Below are 18,156 nucleotides of genomic sequence, written 5' to 3' on the forward strand. Positions count from 1 at the left end.
GCAAACCCTCTTTTAGATCTATATGCTTCCTAGAGTTGATTTGTTGAAACAAATATCAATAGATGGTGGCCATGTAAGAGGATGATTGCCTATAAGGAAATTTGGGTGAAGTTGAATGTCGGCTAGGGTGGTTGAGTATCTAAACTAGGGTTTCTACAATTGGGTGTTAGAGGAGCTTCATTCAACTAATGAAGTGTGTGAAAGTTTATGTTAGTTGATAGACTATAAGACATAAACTAAAATAAAGAACACAATATTTAACGAGGTTCGGTCGGAGGATCACGACCTACATCCTCGGAGAAAGCCAGAACGGCTACATACTTTATTATCCACAATTGTGGTGATTCGTTACAATGATTTATTAGTAATCGAATGCTTAAACTCCTAGAACCCATCTCTTATTTATAGGGTTCAGGGTTTTCTAGTTTCTCCTAACTAAACTAGGAAACAATATAATCTCTACTCAATATTACTATTAAATAGTTACAAGAGATATCCTAAATATATCTTCGATATCTTTCATATCTTCCAATATCTTAGAGTCATCTTGATCGTCTGATCTCTTGATGTCGATCCGTCTCATCTTCATATATCTTGGACGGTTGATCTTGGATATCTTCGGATCTCGATTCATCTCGATTCTTATACTCTAACACTCCCCCTCAAGTTGGAATACGGAGCTTGTGAAGTTTCCAACTTGAAGATTGAACTTGGAAAAGATGATTTTTGCTCGCATATGATCGGATTCAAACTTGAACTTGAACTTGAATTTTAACTTTTGTTTAATGTCAAACAATTACCAATGATGCTGAATTCTTTGTCTGCAACTTGAACTTGTAATCGCACATAAACTTGATATAATATTTTTGTCTTTCGTAAGCTTGAATCTCATTCTTTTCTTCTTTGTTTTCTTTCTTTCTCGAGCTTGAATAACATTTGGTGAGAGGGAGGTCAACTTCAAATTTATCAACAAACGAAGGAGGAAACGATTCCATATGTAGTTGATGATGGAAGATAGTAACCGGTGGATCCATGAAGAGGATGATGAAGACATAGTGTCACAAAAAGAAGAGAGGTAACAGAAAGATAGCGTCTCGAAACCATGTGAAATTTTACACTCACGTGAGAGAAACCACGAGGGAGAGATTACAATCCACGAGCGATATCGTGAGGGAGAGAGATATAGCCGAGAGAGAGGGTTATGGTCGAGAGAGAGAGAGAGATGACAAAGAGAGAGATTACACCATGTGAATTATCGATCTTGAATAATCGGGAGAGAGAGATAAGCTCGTTGGACTACAAACCGAGAGGAAGAGGGACGATTACTCACAAATTGAAAAGAAATTGGTGGTGGCTAATAAGGTGATGTCCGAATCGATGAAGGATTTCAATTGGTCTAAGGAAAGGCCGGAAAAGTCGATCGACAAAAAAAAGAAAGTTCTCAATCCAATTTCTGGTGAGCTGGAGAGACGAAGTTCGAAAAACCAAAAATTCAATTGGTTTTGAAAAAAAAACAATTCACAACATTGAATACATCAAACAACGTTGGAGGCGAGAGATTTAATGCGAGGAATATCGAGATGAAACAAAAATTATAGTAGTGTATCCTACTAAATATGATTTGATGGTGGTGTAATTGATGAGATTAGAGAGAGACCATCAATGATGTGTGGAAATTTGCGACTCCTCATTAACAAATCCACGACAGTGATGATTGAACGATAATACAACAAAAAAAATTGTTGGAACTTGCGGAAGCTTAATCCGGATGCAAAGGAAACGATTCGGCAAAGATCGTTATGAGAAGAGAGTGAATGATGGATTAAGGTGAACTCATCGCAGCCGATAGAATGGCAATATTAAGGCGAGTAAAGATATCGGCAAGTTGTGGAAGCTGGAATACGGATTGCTTGAAGCACATCGAATGTGGAGATGTGGAAAACATCTGTGAGATCAAAATCATTGGGAGAAGAAAATTGAACCAACATAGAAAAAAATAAGATTGTGTTTCATGTGCGCGGATAGATTTTATCACAACATGTGATTGTATTTATAATACACGGTTCCAACTGTACTGATGTGAATATGTGATGATGGAGAACCCTTATAGAAATTAGAAGGCATCGTGGAATTTCCCACTGCCTGTTGTGATGATGACAGAAAGACGGGACGAAACCATATGAAAACCCTCACACACGCTGTCACAGAGAATTTAAACAACCCAAAGGAGATGGAATATAAATCTCTTTATTAGTATTAGTAAATACTGAATGAGAATAGATGAGAAACTAGGGTTTCAAACTGAGTTGGATCAGGACCTAGAATAATAGCAATATGTGATTGTTGAAGCTGATATGAATTGGAATCCATTGAAGCAAAATTAGGGTTTCAAGAGAGAGAAACGATTAAGAATATTTTGTTCATAACTAACCTGAAAAATTTTTGACCAAGGACGAGAAAAGTAGAATCACGACGTGAGAAAATAGTCGGGGATAGCGGAAGCAAAAAAAGAACACAGGATTAACAAACACTAGAGAATCTTGGATATTCGAAAATAATCGACAAAGATTGATCGGTTATTGATTACAACGATAAAAAAAAAAAACGTTGGAAATTTGCAGAAACCTTATTTATGAATCGGTTGAATGGAGATGATATACTTCTTGCAATGGAAGATGTGAATGGATATTAAATCGACAAAAAGTGATTAGAAAGATATTGAATCACGACGAAAATATCATCGATAATAGCGGAAGCAAAAAATCGATGAAACAGGGTTGATGAACCTGCGGAGAAGAATTTAACCAATAAAAAAAATCGAGAACTTGCGGAATTCTGATCAGGATTGATTAACCTGCTCTTGATACCATGTGAAACTTTATGTTAGTTGATAGACTATAAGACATAAACTAAAATAAAGAACACAATATTTAACGAGGTTCGGTCGGAGGATCACAACCTACATCCTCGGAGAAAGCCAGAACGGCTACATACTTTATTATCCACAATTGTGGTGATTCGTTACAATGATTTATTAGTAATCGAATGCTTAAACTCCTAGAACCCATCTCTTATTTATAGGGTTCAGGGTTTTCTAGTTTCTCCTAACTAAACTAGGAAACAATATAATCTCTACTCAATATTACTATTAAATAGTTACAAGAGATATCCTAAATGTATCTTCGATATCTTTCATATCTTCCAATATCTTAGACTCATCTTGATCGTCTGATCTCTTGATGTCGATCCGTCTCATCTTCATATATCTTGGACGGTTGATCTTGGATATCTTCGGATCTCGATTCATCTCGATCCTTATACTCTAACAAGGTGCATGTTATCAATTGTTGGTTTGGGTCTTCAAATCTTCATGGATTTGGTGAAAGTAGTTAAAAGATTTAAGAGTGGAAGATTAGAGATTGATAGTGAATCGGGTAGGGTGGAAAGGGGGAGAAGTTTTGGGATTTTCTCTCACCTCAAAAAAACCCCACTTGATTTTTGTTAGTCACCCAAAAACCCCGTATATTGTTTATGTTAGTGTGTTATTTTCTCTTGATCTCCAACAAATGGCCCCTTTAGTTTATGACAAACTTCCTGCTCTCATAGTTTATAAAAAAATATCCAGATGACCTCCGTTTTGTTGTTACCATCATATGACCGTTAAAATCAAAACTTATTCCAAAGTTACCCTTTGCACGACTTTTCAAGCGGTCACTTCAAATCTCTCAATCTTTTGATTTTGTTGTTGTCATTTCCAACACCTAACAAAATATGAACCTCTCCATTTACTTTTCCTTCTTCATCTACTCTCAAATTTGTATTAAAAATGGGTAGATACGTTAGTTTTCTTTAAAAGTTTCATCATTCAAGCTTTGCTTATATGTTGTTGGATAAGTTGCATCCGGGAGAAAACTCCCCAAGTTAGGATTTTATGAACATTTGTGCAAACAGGGCCATGGGTCTTGAGAGTTTGGTGTTTGGTAAGATTTTGATAAGCTAATATGGAGCACCAATTCTGAAATTTTGATTATTGTAGGTACCAACCAAGTTTAGTGGCTTTTCTTCACTGAACACATGATTTGTTGCTTATAAGAATGATACAGTTGAGGAAATGGCCGCCAATTTCTCCGAGAGAGTTCAAGTTGTGTTTATTGCTATTTATATGTTTTTGATGCCTGAAGAAATGTTAAAATAATACATGTGAGACAATTAGACAAATATGGTATGATCAGAACATATTATAGATGCCATCGTTGTACTTGCATGAGTATCGAGTTTTGTTCACATATGATCCTTATGTAGATAACTTGTTTTTATACATTGCACATTGATAATTTGATTCTGATCAGATTCCCTTAAAGGCAGGATGTATTTCCGTCTAAGCATCAAGGAATAGGTGTTTTTAGAATTTCTCTGGAAGGAAGTCGTTCTCAATAGTAAGCAATCAATAAAGAAGAATACGAGTTATATAGTTTAGAGTGGGACTATGGGAGAAGTTTCAAAACAAATAAAAATTGATTATCTTCTTTCTCGCTCTAGAACTATTATTTTGATCTTCGTTCTCTCTCTAGATTTGTATTGATCTTTGTATCTAATCATAGTTTTATAAGATCATTTCCTTTTTTTTTCAGATCCAATCTTCTTGTTTATCCCTTTTTTTTTCAATCCACGTCGATTGATGGAGATGCTTACTATTAGTTTTTTTCCATGATATGGAATTGGGGAAGAGTGAATAGATTTGTTGATGCAGTGGCGTGGCTGAAAGTTTAGAGGCCCGGTGCAAAATTTCTAGTGGGCCTTCTTATTCTAATAAGTAAAAATTGATTTAAAAAAGTAAAAGAAATATTACTTAAGAACTTCTAAACAACTCAGACGTAAATTATATTAAGCAACTGAAAATTAATCTCCAAACCTTATAGGATTGAGTGAACTAAGATTTTTAAAAGCGTGAAGTATCAATAATAAACTTTAATTGGAGATTACCTCTTAACATCAGAGCATTATAATGCAATCATATAATTGATTGAAATTTTTGCTCACTTTAAATTTGGATATAGTACTTTATCATGTGAATTGAGTGAATTAAGCTCAAACTTCTATTGATTAAGTAATAGAGTACCAACAGAGATTGTCTAAACATAGAACCTATTAGAGAACTAACTTGGGTCGAAAGAGAAACAAAACGGAGTGAATAAATGTGGGTAGAGAGAAAATGAATTAGGGTGTTGATGTGTTAGGGAAGTAAGAAAGATAAAAAGAATTCACAAAAAAAAGGGAGTGAATAAATGTGGGTAGAGAGAACATTGGGCCTTTAGTTAAAAAATTGTAGTAACATTAGTGACAAACTAACAAAAAGTTTGGAGCCATGTGGTGGAGGGGCCCAGTGCGAGTGCACTGCCGACGCCCCCACCACACGCTATTGTGTTGATGTCTGGCCCTGCCTTTTAGAGAAAGAAACACAAAGTGGGACGTAAGTGGAGATGGAGGTTGATTCCTTGGGATAGATAAATATTTTAGAGAGATGAGAGAAGGGATGCTGAAGAAATTCTAGAGAGAGAGAGTTTTTAGACGGAGAAAGAGAGTTTAGGAGTGAGAGAAAGGTAATACTGAAGATGGTAATTGTACCTTGGGAAGATTCCCTTGAGAAGGAAAAGGATGGAAGGATGGGAATAGAAAATCTAAAGCTCAGAGATTTGTGCGGTAACCGCAAAAGGGAGGTCATCTACGTATTTTCGATAAATTAAGGAGGCAGGAGTGAAGCTGGTTATAAATTAGGGGCATCTGAAAAATAACCCAAAGACTAATTAGGTACCTCGTGGAAAAGCATTCCCATTGGGAAAAGATGTAGTTTTAGTTAATGCTTAGCTTGAGATATATCAAGATCCTATTAAAGGTAACAATAAAAAAAAGGTCTTTTGTAAAAGGGACCTGTCTCTAGTGTATTGGGACACAATTAATAAAAGGACATTAGTCCTTTTAGTAAGTAGACATTTTCCCAAAAAGAAAACTAAATAAATCATAATGTATTTTAACTTTAAATGACAATATTAGAAGTACTTTAATATTTAAAATTAATCACAACAAAAATAAAATACTTTCGTAGTCAATATCCATTTCTCTATCTAAAAACACGGACCAGATATTGAAATAAAATTTGACAGTACAATTTCGGTCAATGTAATCGAAATATGTCCACAATTTTGATCAATATTGTCGAAATATGCGAAAAATTTCGACCACAATGGTTGAAATTTTGGACTTTTTTCGACCACAGTGGCCGAAATTCTGGCGACAAAAAAAAAGAAAGTAACCAAGGTAGTCGAAGTATTTACTTTTTTAGAGAAATCTTCACCGACATTTTACGCTAATAGGATTAAATAATAAATGTGTTAAATAGGAGAGAAAGATATGAGAACAACTTAAAAGCAAATAAGAATGCAGTGTTTATAGGTGATGGTTGTTTTATAAAATAAGTTAAAATATGATTTTGTGGTAGGATATATGGATCTAAGGAAGGACATGAAAATTAAAGAAAACTTTGATACTTGTATTAATGTAATCTTAGTTTTCTCCAAATAAAAATTAATTTATTTTCTAAAATGGTAAAGGGAATGCAAATCTAAAAGTATGTTATTTTAAAAAATGTTCGTATACCATTTATCCAAGTCCCTATACTAAAAACCTAAAAAAATCCACTGTCTATGGACTTTTATTATTGAATTTTTTCTCAGTCATGTGATCGAGAGTGGTGAGCTATATATAATCTAAGTCTCTGGCATGCCAATTGATGTAGACGCAGCGGAATTAAAAGAAAAACTATGTAAATAAACAAAAAACAGTAAATAACTAAATAAACTAAACTTTATTAAACTTCAAGAGGTTTTTTTCTCTTCAATATGAATAATAAACAAGACTGGACCTCCTTTTATAGATTACTAAACTTTCCTAGATAGACATAAACTAGGATTCCTAAATAATAGAAATACCTAAAACTTCCTAAACCGAGATTCATTATGATTCCTTCTTAAATTAAAACTTCCTAAACTAACTAGATTGGCTGACTAGGCCTCGGGCGCGCGGGATCGCGGGTCCGTCCCGTTATGCGCCTGCATCAGCTACCCGTTCCCCAGAAGGTTCGTCCCGAACCGTTTCGATGAACAAAATAATGTAATGCACCCGCATAGGATGAACTCTGTCACGACGATCCGTAATTCCCACTTCGAACGAATTTTGCGAAGAATGTGAAGGATACCAAATTGCAAGAAATCACCAACATTATTCTCATATTGCAATGAGTGTCGCCAAACTAACATAAGTGAATAATCAACGTTCATCTCGCCATCTTCGCACAATAGACTCAACCACTTGACAATCTTCAAGAACGTGTGAAGGAATTTGAGCAAGTGTGAAGTCAGAACAATTGTAGCTAATCCCCAAAAATCGGCATCAAGAGACAAACACAAATTGCAACATTCACTTAAACCGTTGCTGTTTCCCGGATATAGATGACTAGTCCTGTTTCGTACTTGACAATGATAGACGAAAGGACCAACTATAATCTGAATCCTATGATAGGAAGATTCACTCCAAATCAATAATAGTGAATAATCATCCAATAAATTTCGACATCTCCCATCATCTTTTAAGTGGATGACGAAGATTTCAAATAATAACTTCTTCGTTCTCGTAAAAACAATGAAGAATGTCATCTTCCAATCCAATATGTATTCGACCTTGTTTCTTTGACGAACAACTTGAAATACCAAATCGAAGTTCCGACCATCATGAGAAAAAACGAACTAAAGATAATGAATAAAAACAAACAAATCACCTGGTTTCCAAACGAAGTTGCAAAAAAACCTATTTTCTTTGCCAAGTAAAGAATAATAAACTTGGTGCAGATCTGTTGTAGCTTTCGATCTCTTACTAAAAGCAATGACAACCATCACAAACTCATGATGAGCATCAAGGTAACTAGGATCAACAAACTCAGCTGAAGCAGAATGTCTTATTTTCGCAAGATGGAATTGTAATCCCATTACAAACTTACCCTCATCTAGGTTATAAGCATCAGGATCACAAAATCCTTCCACATCTACGCCAGATATTGAACGGTTCCCTTTTAAAGCATATGTAATTCTTTCAGCTCCCTCATCTTTAAAGCTATTCATATAAAGATTCAAGAATTCCACGAGGATACGCTGAACTTCCCTATCAACACCAGTTTGCGCATGACACCTAGCAGTAGCAATGGCGTCCACTTCATTATTAAAGATGATTGTTGGAGCACTCTCTTTAGCAAGGCGGAAAACATCACGAACCATCTTTGGCTCCCCAGCCAAATACTTCTGAACAAATTCCGAATTAACCATCCTTATGAAGGCTGCAGTTGTATGATTTTCCATTGCTTTGGCAAGCATAGTTTTATAAGTGCCAGGAGGACCAAAAAGCACAACACCTCGAGGTGGGTACATACCAATCTGTTTGTAAAAATCATCATGAATCAGTGATAGCTCAACATCCCCACAAATTTCTTGTTTTTGAATGTGGTAACCACCACTTTCATTATAGGTAACTTCTGGCTTCTCTGACTGACCCAACAAAGAGATACTTGAATCAGCCTCAGGAGGCAAGCCATCAACAAGAGCATTCGAATCAGCTTCAGGGGGTTCTTTATTAATGGTGCTTAGATAGTAACTCGAACAAGTTGTAGATCCAACGATTCCATTGTTATGATCAACCATCTCCGTGAACTGTCCAATAACAAGAGGAACAGATTGGATTCTCTTAACTTCTTCCTGTGCTCGAATAAGTTCTCGTTTGAGATTCTTTTGTTCATCTTTAACGTGTTCTTCTTGAATATCGATGAATTCAAGTTGTCTTTCTAGGTTTAATGGTTGACGATTTGCTTCAGTGAACTTATAGTCAGAATTATCATATTCTTTCGATTGTCTAGTTGTCCTATCAGTAACAACTGTTGCACCCTTAACAGAAGTATAATGACTCTTAAAAGTTTTTTGTAAAGTATAATCAGTAACATCAGAAGCCAAATCCCCTACAAAAATTGTGAAATCAGCACTACTATCTTGACGTCTCTCTCCCGAACCAAAAGAAGCCCAATTCATTCTAAAATTATGCTCAACATTAGGCATCAATGACCCATCATAAGACTGTAAAATCCTTTCTGCTGCTGCGCATGACTTACAAACTCAACAAAACCATAACAATCAGACTGACCCGTTTGCTTATTACGAATTACTTTCACATTAACAACCTCTCTTGTATGAGCAAAATAACCATGAATGTAACTCTCTTCCATCCAAGATTGCAGATTACCGATCCAAAGAGTTCGAATCTCATCGGCACTAGTTGGTTGAGAGGCTTGATATGAATGTTGTTGTTGTTGTTGTTGTTGTTGTTGTTGTTGTTTAGTCAGCATGTAAGGTTGAGCTTGTTGTGGTGGTTGTTGCTGGTTCCAAGCAGGAGGTGTAGCTTGATTTTGGTAAGGTTGCAGCATAGCCCATTGTTGTTGTTGTGGGTTTGGTGGTTGTTGATCCATCAGTGGTGGTGCCATTGAAGGAGGTGGTGAATACGGTGGTGAGTACGGTGGTGGTGTATAAGAGTACAGAGGTGATGTGAGACATAGTTGATGCGGTAAAATTTTATGATTCGAAACAAGGATGTCGTCTCCCGGAATGTCATATGAAGCATAAAATTTGGTCAGACATTGATGTTTCATATCTCGACTAGGATTTAGATTTAATGAAGGAAAATTACTTCCTTCTTCCTCCTCCGCCATTGACTGAATTTTGTTCTTTTTTCCCTGAACTTCTCCTTCAATATCATCGATCTTAGTGACTGGAGTAACTTCGGAGAACTGTCTTCTCAATTCAATTTTTGTTTATACACATGACAAACATTCATCGAGAGGAAGAAAACCATACCTGAAAATACTTTTCAATGTATCCCAATCATCAATGATCGATTTTCCTTGATCAATAAGTCTCCATTGCAGGGCATTGAATTGTTCATAGATTCTTTCGGACATATGTTGCTCAACCAAAAAAACCTTATCTTCGTCGGGAACGTCTTGATTTCTGAACCAATCTCCCATGTGTTGAATCCAGGAATTTATATGAAATTGACCTTCGAAGAGTGGAATTTTAGAAACTTGATGAATTTTTCTTTCATCTTCTCTATCAATATAAAATTGAGCTGTATCTCGAATAGGATTCCAACATAAACATGGAAAAAATTTCCAACATTCAAGAGGAGATGTATCCATAGATATTTTTATTTTTTTTTGTAAAAAAAATCCAGAATTTTGATGGCTCTGAGTACCACTTGATGTAGACGCAGCGGAATTAAAAGAAGAACGATGTAAATAAACGAAGAACGGTGAATAACTGTAAATAATCTAAACTTTATTAAACTTCAAGGGGTTTTTTCTCTTCAATATGAATAATAAACAAGACTGGACCTCCTTTTATAGATTACTAAACTTTCCTAGATAGACATAAACTAGGATTCTTAAATAATAGAAATACCTAAAACTTCCTAAACCTAGATTCATTATGAACCCTTCTTAAATTAAAACTTCCTAAACTAACTAGATTGGCCGACTAGGCCTCGGGCGCGCGGGATCGGGGGTCCGTCCCGTTATGCGCTTGCATCACCAATGGAACGTGAATTCAATGGCAATAAACAAATTGAAAGGATGTGTTTTCACCAAATAGAAAATCAAAATCAAAGTGGTGCTAGTGAGTTAGACATTGTAAGTATTTACTTGATTTTGTTAAAGTGTCGAAGAATCTATCCACATATATCTAATCGATTTATATTTTCAAATATTGTAGCTTAATGAAGCGAAAGCATTGTATGGACAAGGTCTAGATGAAAAAAAAGGCTTTCGTTGAACTAAACACTCCTAGACTGGAATCTCCTGGAATTCAATTCTCAGTAAATCTTGAGGAAACTACCAAAGAATCTCTAGTAGGAATAAAATAAAATCACTCTAGTCGTGTCAAGGGAAAGAAAGTGAAGATGAGAAAGAGTATGGAAGACTCGAAAAGGGTATACCTAGATAAAGTGTCTCAGGAATGAACATAAATTTGTTACACATTATAGCAGGTACAAATAGAGGGTGTGCAAAAACATGCAACCCTTCTTGAAAAAACTGAGGAGCATCATCAACTTATGATGTTTCAAGTTGGTACAAATGTAACAAAATAGAGGTGGAACATATTAAAATAGATTATAATCGTACACAACTAGATAACAACATTATGGAGAAAGGTTGAAGTTCTATAATAGACCCAGAAGAACGTGAGCATTTTCGGAAACAAAAACCAGTAATTATGAGGAAAAAATACTGAAGCAGGATGGTCTTTATCAATTTTACCCAATATGGAAGTTGGTACGGAGGTAGGGGATATGAAAGAGAGTATGGAGGTGGTTGATACGAAAGTGGTGAGTATGAAGGCGGTGGACATCAAATTGGTATATATGGAAGTGGTGGATACAGAGATGGGTATGGAGGTGTATAGGGAGGTGAGTCTAGAAGTGGAGACTTAGGTGTCATTTGGCAACCAAAGTATAAGTTCTTTTGCTTGTTGTAAAAGGACCTTTGTTTCAAAAATGTAAAAAGTATCACCTCGACTTCTTGTCGACTAATCTTGCAAAATAAATGAATATTCTTTCTATGTAGTCAATCTTTAAAGGTTTTGGTGGTTGTTGACTAAAATTTACATCTTTCAGTCTTTTCTGTATTTAGTGATTTTATCTCAATTAGTTTTCTGTTGTTATCGTCTCATGCTGAAAGTTAGTTGGTAAACTTTAGTTGGTAAGCGGGTAAGTGTGCTTCTAATTTGCTCTTTAAGGTTTTAAAAGAAGGTAAAATGAAAGTTTTGTTGTTATCTTCTCAATTAGTTGGTAAACGTTTTGTTGCTATCTTCCCATGCTGAACATTTTGTTGCTATCTTCTCAATAATTACTATTTAGTGATTTTTTGAAACTTTGTTGGTAGACATTTTCTATGAAGATTAACTGAAAGTTGACTGTTTTTTTGCTCTTTAAGGTTCTAAAAAGAGTCTGTGCTGGGACATGCACATGCACTATTACTATGAAGGAGTTTGCTCCAGGCAATGGTAAATACCCTTCAAATCTGAGAAATAATTTTTCAGCTAAGTACTTCTGATGTCGTCATTCTCCTGGAAGTAACAGTCAATATTAACTTTCTTTGTACACCATGTTTCCTTATGTGAAAGACTTCCATTTTGCATTACCTTTTGATATGGTGCACAAACTCGAAGCTTCATTTTTCTTTTACTTCTTAGGAAGAAGCCGAAAGACAAAGAGTAAGAATGAGCAAAAATCTACCATATACGCAGTGAACGCGACCATAACTATTTTTTTTATTAGATTCTCCATCTTTTTGGTTTTAACTTCCAGAAAGCATGGACACTAGACTATTTTTAATATTTGTTCGACCTATGCTTAAACATTCTTTACTACAAGTTTTTATCCCTATCATCATGCACCATTTTCCTTCGATCTCAAGGATCTTGATGAGTTGAATATTAGCTTCAGACTAGGTTCACCATTCAAACCATTCAGTTAGCTAATGGAGGGGGGTTTCCAATTGTAAGTTTGAAATAATTATTTTCATTTATTTGTCTACGATGTCACTAGATGATGAGTTTCAACAATGTTAAACAATGGCTCAATGAGATCGATATACATACAAATAATAGCGTGCGCAAGCTTCTTGTTGGTAACAAATGCGACTTGCTTTGTTCGACCACTTCGGTAACATAGATGTTGAATGTTTTGTTGGGTCAATATCTGTTAAGTACTCTACTTGGTAAATGTTGAAAATCAGCAAACGAAATACATATATTTTTTTTACGAGTAAGAATATTTTGATTATATATGTTTGAATTCATTTTAAGTGGAACCGTCAAATTTATTTGATCTTCGACAAATTTTGCCAATTTTCGTTAATTTTATAGGGACAGATGTTGACTGCCCTAAATCCGAAGGAGATACAATTTTGTCAAACATTTAGGGACAGTTAAGGACTGTCCCTAACGACCGTTTATATGGGGACAGTTAAAAACCGTCCCAACACAATATTGGGGACAGAAGCTATACGTCGCTATAACTGTCCCAAATACCGTTTCAGACGCCACTTTCTGGGACGGATCGAACCGTCCCCAATACTCTATTGGGACCGCTTTTATGTTTTCGGGGCAGTTTTTTGCCATCTCTAATAGTTATATTTTTTTTGTAGTAAAAGTGTCATGGATACCCCAATTTCAAAGATAACTGCAACCTCGACGGTCGAGGAATAAGAGTAAGCCAAAATTATCCGGATGAAATCGGTTTCAGTAACATGCCTTATATTGGCAACCATGAAAACAAATATTCAAAAGAGATTTTGGAAGATGGATGCGCGGACAATCATTCGACGATTAAGGGATATGTCCCGACAGAAATCGTGAATAAAGAAGTATGGGACTTCCAAAGAAAGCCACAAAGGCATTGGAAAATCTAAACAAAAGAAGGAAATTCTTTTCATTCAGAAGGACAAAAGTCTTAAAGAAGGAGGAAAGAAGCGATTAACCAAGATTCCTTCTTTTCATTTAGAAGGACAAAGGGCTTAAAGAAGGAGGAAAGAAGCGATTAGCCAAAAAGAATGAACGGTCAGTTGTCAAGACCATCGCTACAGGCTCTTCTTCTAATTCAAGGTGTCCCTACTGCAATGGTCTCGACCATTGGAAGAGAAACGGCCCTATGTATCTGGAGGACAAAAAGGAAGCAGTTGGGAATTCCGACCAAGGTATCTATGTTATTGAGATTAACTTAGCAAATACGATTGATTCCCCCTCATGGGTATTTGATACGGAGGTGGAGCTCATATCATTTCTGATGTGCAAGAGCTAAAGGAAATCAGATATTTGTCTAAAAGAGAGGTGGTCCTGCGAGTAGCAAACAAAGCAAGGGTTACTGCAGTAGTTGTAGGGACTTATAGTCTGTCTTTAGAATCTGGTCTAGTTATAGAACTTCATAATTGTTATTATGTACCTTTTATTTCTAGAAACATGATCTCCGTCTTAGTTTTGGACATAGAAGGTTACATCCTAAAGGCTTACAACTAGGTGGAAGATCCACTACCTCCCAAGTATGGTTTTGCATGATGAATTCGATCTCATTGTTCACAGCTTCTTTCCAAAATGGAGCTTCTGGAGTAGTCATAGCTTCTGTGAATATTTGAGGCTCTCCTTCAATCACGAAGGTGACAAAATCAGGACCAAAGACCTTTTGTACCTTTATCCTTTACTTTTTCGAGGTTCAATTTCTTGTTCCTTGATTTCCATGTCATCTTGTTTAGATGGTTCTAAACTTTAATCACTTTGATCTCTGTATTGAAGTATATTGAAGAAAAGGAAGATATCTAGAAGATATCTCCCCAAGATAGAAAGAAATACATAATATAGCAATTGTAATTTTAATTGTTTCCTCTTTGTAATATTTCCTTATTTATTATTTCTCTACAAACCCTATTGTAATCTCTATAAATATGTAACCAAGTCTATCAATGAAATCACCTTTGATTATTGTGTCTTCTTCAATTTATTATGGTATTAGAGCACAATTAATATTTCCTGGAGTTTTTAAGATTATTGGTTTCTTCGGCTTTTATTCAACTCAAGGAGCTCTAAGGATTCTTATTATTTTAATACTCTACTCCATCTTCAAAGGTCAGTTATTATCAACATATTTTTCTGTTTTTTTTTTCCAATTTTTTCGAAATTTTTTTTCGAATTTTTTGCGATATTTTTTATTATTTTTTAGGTTAGAAACAAATTCTGTTCCGTTCCAGAACAGATTTAACCTAATCTGGTCGGGTCTGTTCCGTTCCAGAACAGATTTAACCTCATCTGGTCTATTCCAATACCAGAATAGACATAACCGGTTTATTCCATCCCAGAATAAATCTGTTCTGTTCCGTTCCAGAACAGTTTTAATCTAATCTGGTCTGTTCCAATACCAGAATAGACATAAAACCAGAACAGAACTAAAACAAGTCCGAGATCGGAACCCTAATTTGGTTCCCGATTTCTAGGCTTCTTCTCCGACGAACTGGCCCTCTAGGGTTTCAGAACTTCCGCCGGCAAGGGGTGATACCGGAAGCATTCGCCCCTTCTAAACCACCGGAATATCACTTCCGACGACAGGACCATACAACTCACACGATTTCCTCTCTAAAACCGAGATATTTCACTCCGGCGTTTCACTCCGGCGTTTCTCTCGCTACACCATTCAACTTGATCGAAAATCCTAGCTTTTGATCGGTTTCATTACGACCCACCATCTCGGTTTGTTATTACCCTGTGTCCCCTTAATCGGGACCCTAATTTTGGCCGGAAATCGACACCCTGTTCCTTTGATCGGAACCCTAATAAGGCCGGCGACAATTTTGACCGGAACCCTAATTATTGGCCGGCGACTACTCACGCAACAGAGTCAAACCTAATTGACCCCGACTCTGTTGCTTTGACCCTTAACTTTCACCTATTGACTTGACTAAAAGTCAGTCAACTTTGACCCAGATTCTGTCCTTGACCGACCCAAACATCTGACCCCTTTTGTGACACCTCACGTTTGTGACGTTTTTCTTTTTTTCCAACAGTACATAACTGTTTGGACTATTTGTGACAGTCCATTTATTTGTAACTGTCTCCTTTACTTCCCAACACTTCTGTTTGGACTATTTATTTGAGACAAACATATACTGTCCCTTTTATTCCTAGCCAACACTTCTGTTAGTTGTGCAAATTCTAAACCGTCCCTTATATATTATTGTGACGTTGATTTTACAATAGATTATCTTCTTCTATTCTTTACAGAACAATGACTTCTGGACAATCTGCCAACATCAGTGATCTGAACTCGAATTCAGATGACACTCCACCAATGACAGACTCAACTCCTCTCCAACAAATATGTGAGGCTTATTATGTGCATCCTTCGGACAATGCAACTTCTGTTGGTGTTAACCCCGTGCTTACCGGGCCAGACTATGCTGAATGGGCTCACAGTATGCATGATGCTCTTATCATCAAAAATAAGCAAGGTTTTATCGATGGGTCACTCCCTAAACCGACGGATCCTGCGCAACTTCATGCATGGATCCGTTGTGACACCATGGTGGCGGCTTGGATATCCAATTCTGTCAGCGAGGAAATCCGACGTAGCACGAGACGTTCGGCTTCTGCTTTTGATCTTTGGAAGAATTTGAAGGAGCGTTTTGCTACGTCTAACGCTACCTACATTTATCAACTGAAGAAAAAGATTTCTGCCCTTACTCAGGAGCACCAGACTATTTCAGCTTATTACTCTCAGTTGAAGTCTTATTGGGACGAATTGGATGCTATCATTCCACCCACTTCATGTGCTTGCCCTGTTGGCAAAACAACCATTGAGTATCATCTTACCTCGCGTACAATAGAGTTTCTCATGGGTCTTCATGCACGTTATTCTGCAACTTGCAATAACATCCTTCTAATGGAGCCGTTACCTTCTCTGGCTAAGGTATATAATTTGGTCATTCAAGAAGAGCAGAAAAACAAGATCAATGCTCCTTTTGACTTTCACGCTTTCAACGCCAAGATCACGGCCGCTAACAAGCTGAAAGAAAGTGATTGACCTCCCCCGAGAAATAAGCGAATTCGTCCTTATTGTACTAAGTGCAACCTTCATGGACACACTGCTGACACTTGTAACAGAGATGTAATGTGCACTCATTGCAAACGTCTCGGTCACCCTGTTGATCGATGTTATCTTCTCCATGGTCGCCCCCCTCGTCAAGGTGGTGCCCGTAGCACTTCACAGGGTTCCAGCTCTTCTCCAGCTCCAACTTTTACCAGAGAAGACTATGACCGCATTATGGCAGTTGTCAATGCACAGACTCCTTCCAGTTCTGCTATGATGTCAGGTAATTCCCTATCTCATCCTTCTGTTTGGATTGTTGATAGTGGTGCTTCAAACCATGTTTGTTTTTCATTAGATGCTTTTAGCTCTTATGCTTTAGCACCACCATCTTGTTATGTTCAAATTCCCGATGGAGCGTCTTACTTAGTCAAATATATTGGCAGAGTCACTTTTTCTGACTCTCTCTCTATTGACCAAGTTTATTACATTCCTAATTTCAAATTTAATTTGATGTCTGTAAATCAGACTTGTAAATCTTTGAAATCTGGTGTTTATTTTGATTCCACTCATTGCCTTTTTCAGACGATCTCAAATCATCAGGAGATTGGTCGGGCTGATGCTATTGATGGACTCTACATTCTCCGTAGGAATTTTACTGCACTTGCTTTGAATAAGTCAATCGACGTCTGGCACCGTCGACTTGGACATCCTAATTTAGGCCGTTTACGTACTTTATCAGAACGTTTCCCGTTTATTTCGTTTAATAAGTCGCATGAATGCGTTGTATGCCCTATGGCAAAACAATCTAAGTTGGTTTTTAATAAAAGTAGTAGTTTTAGTACTTTTGCTTTTCAACTTATTCATGCTGATATTTGGGGACCCTTTCCGGTTCCATCTTTAACCAACAAGCGTTATTTCCTCACACTTGTTGATGACTTCTCCAGATTTACTTGGACATTCCTTATGCAAACCAAGTCTGAGACTAAAATACATTTAAACTTCTTTTTTCAGTTTGTTTCTAAACAATATCATAAGAAGATTAAATCTATATCCTCGAGTCCTGAAAATACATTTTCAAACCCGATTGAAACATTTCGTTCTGATAATGGAGCCGAGTTCTTATCCAATGATCTCCAAACTTGGTTCCATTCTCATGGAATTCTCCATCAACGCAGTTGCGTCTCCACACCTGAACAAAATGGTGTCGTCGAACGTAAACATCGTCATTTACTCGATGTTGCTCGCGCTTTGCGTTTTCAAGCACATCTCCCTTTAAAATTTTGGGGGGAATGTTTAAAAACGGCAACCTATTTAATCAATAGAATGCCGACTCCAATACTTTCATACAAATCTCCTTATGAAATGTTATATGATTCTCCACCGGACTACTTAGCTCTCCGAGTTTTCGGTTGTTTATGTTTTGCAACCAATACCAACATC

The 18,156-nt window shown here is 36.6% G+C and overlaps 1 protein-coding gene and 1 pseudogene across 1 annotated transcript; one reads left to right on the forward strand and one right to left on the reverse strand.

Annotated features, from left to right (window-relative positions):
- Positions 1-7,799: 7,799 nt before the first annotated feature.
- Positions 7,800-9,152, reverse strand: LOC147548932 (26S proteasome regulatory subunit 6B homolog pseudogene; annotated as a pseudogene).
- Positions 9,153-15,915: 6,763 nt separating this feature from the next.
- Positions 15,916-16,710, forward strand: LOC147548933 (uncharacterized). The gene has a single exon (XM_086668160.1). It carries the CDS (start codon positions 15,916-15,918, stop codon positions 16,708-16,710), a length of 795 nt encoding a protein of 264 aa, XP_086524286.1.
- The last annotated feature ends 1,446 nt before the right edge of the window (positions 16,711-18,156 follow it).

Source organism: Eschscholzia californica, unplaced genomic scaffold, assembly GCF_041429995.1.
Source record: "Eschscholzia californica isolate CP2 unplaced genomic scaffold, dmEscCali1.0.p SCAF_3, whole genome shotgun sequence".
Taxonomy (NCBI): domain Eukaryota; kingdom Viridiplantae; phylum Streptophyta; class Magnoliopsida; order Ranunculales; family Papaveraceae; genus Eschscholzia; species Eschscholzia californica.

Coding starts and splice junctions, on each gene's coding strand:
- LOC147548933 (XM_086668160.1), top strand. CDS start 15,916: ATGACTTCTGGACAATCTGCCAACATCAGTGATCTGAACTCGAATTCA.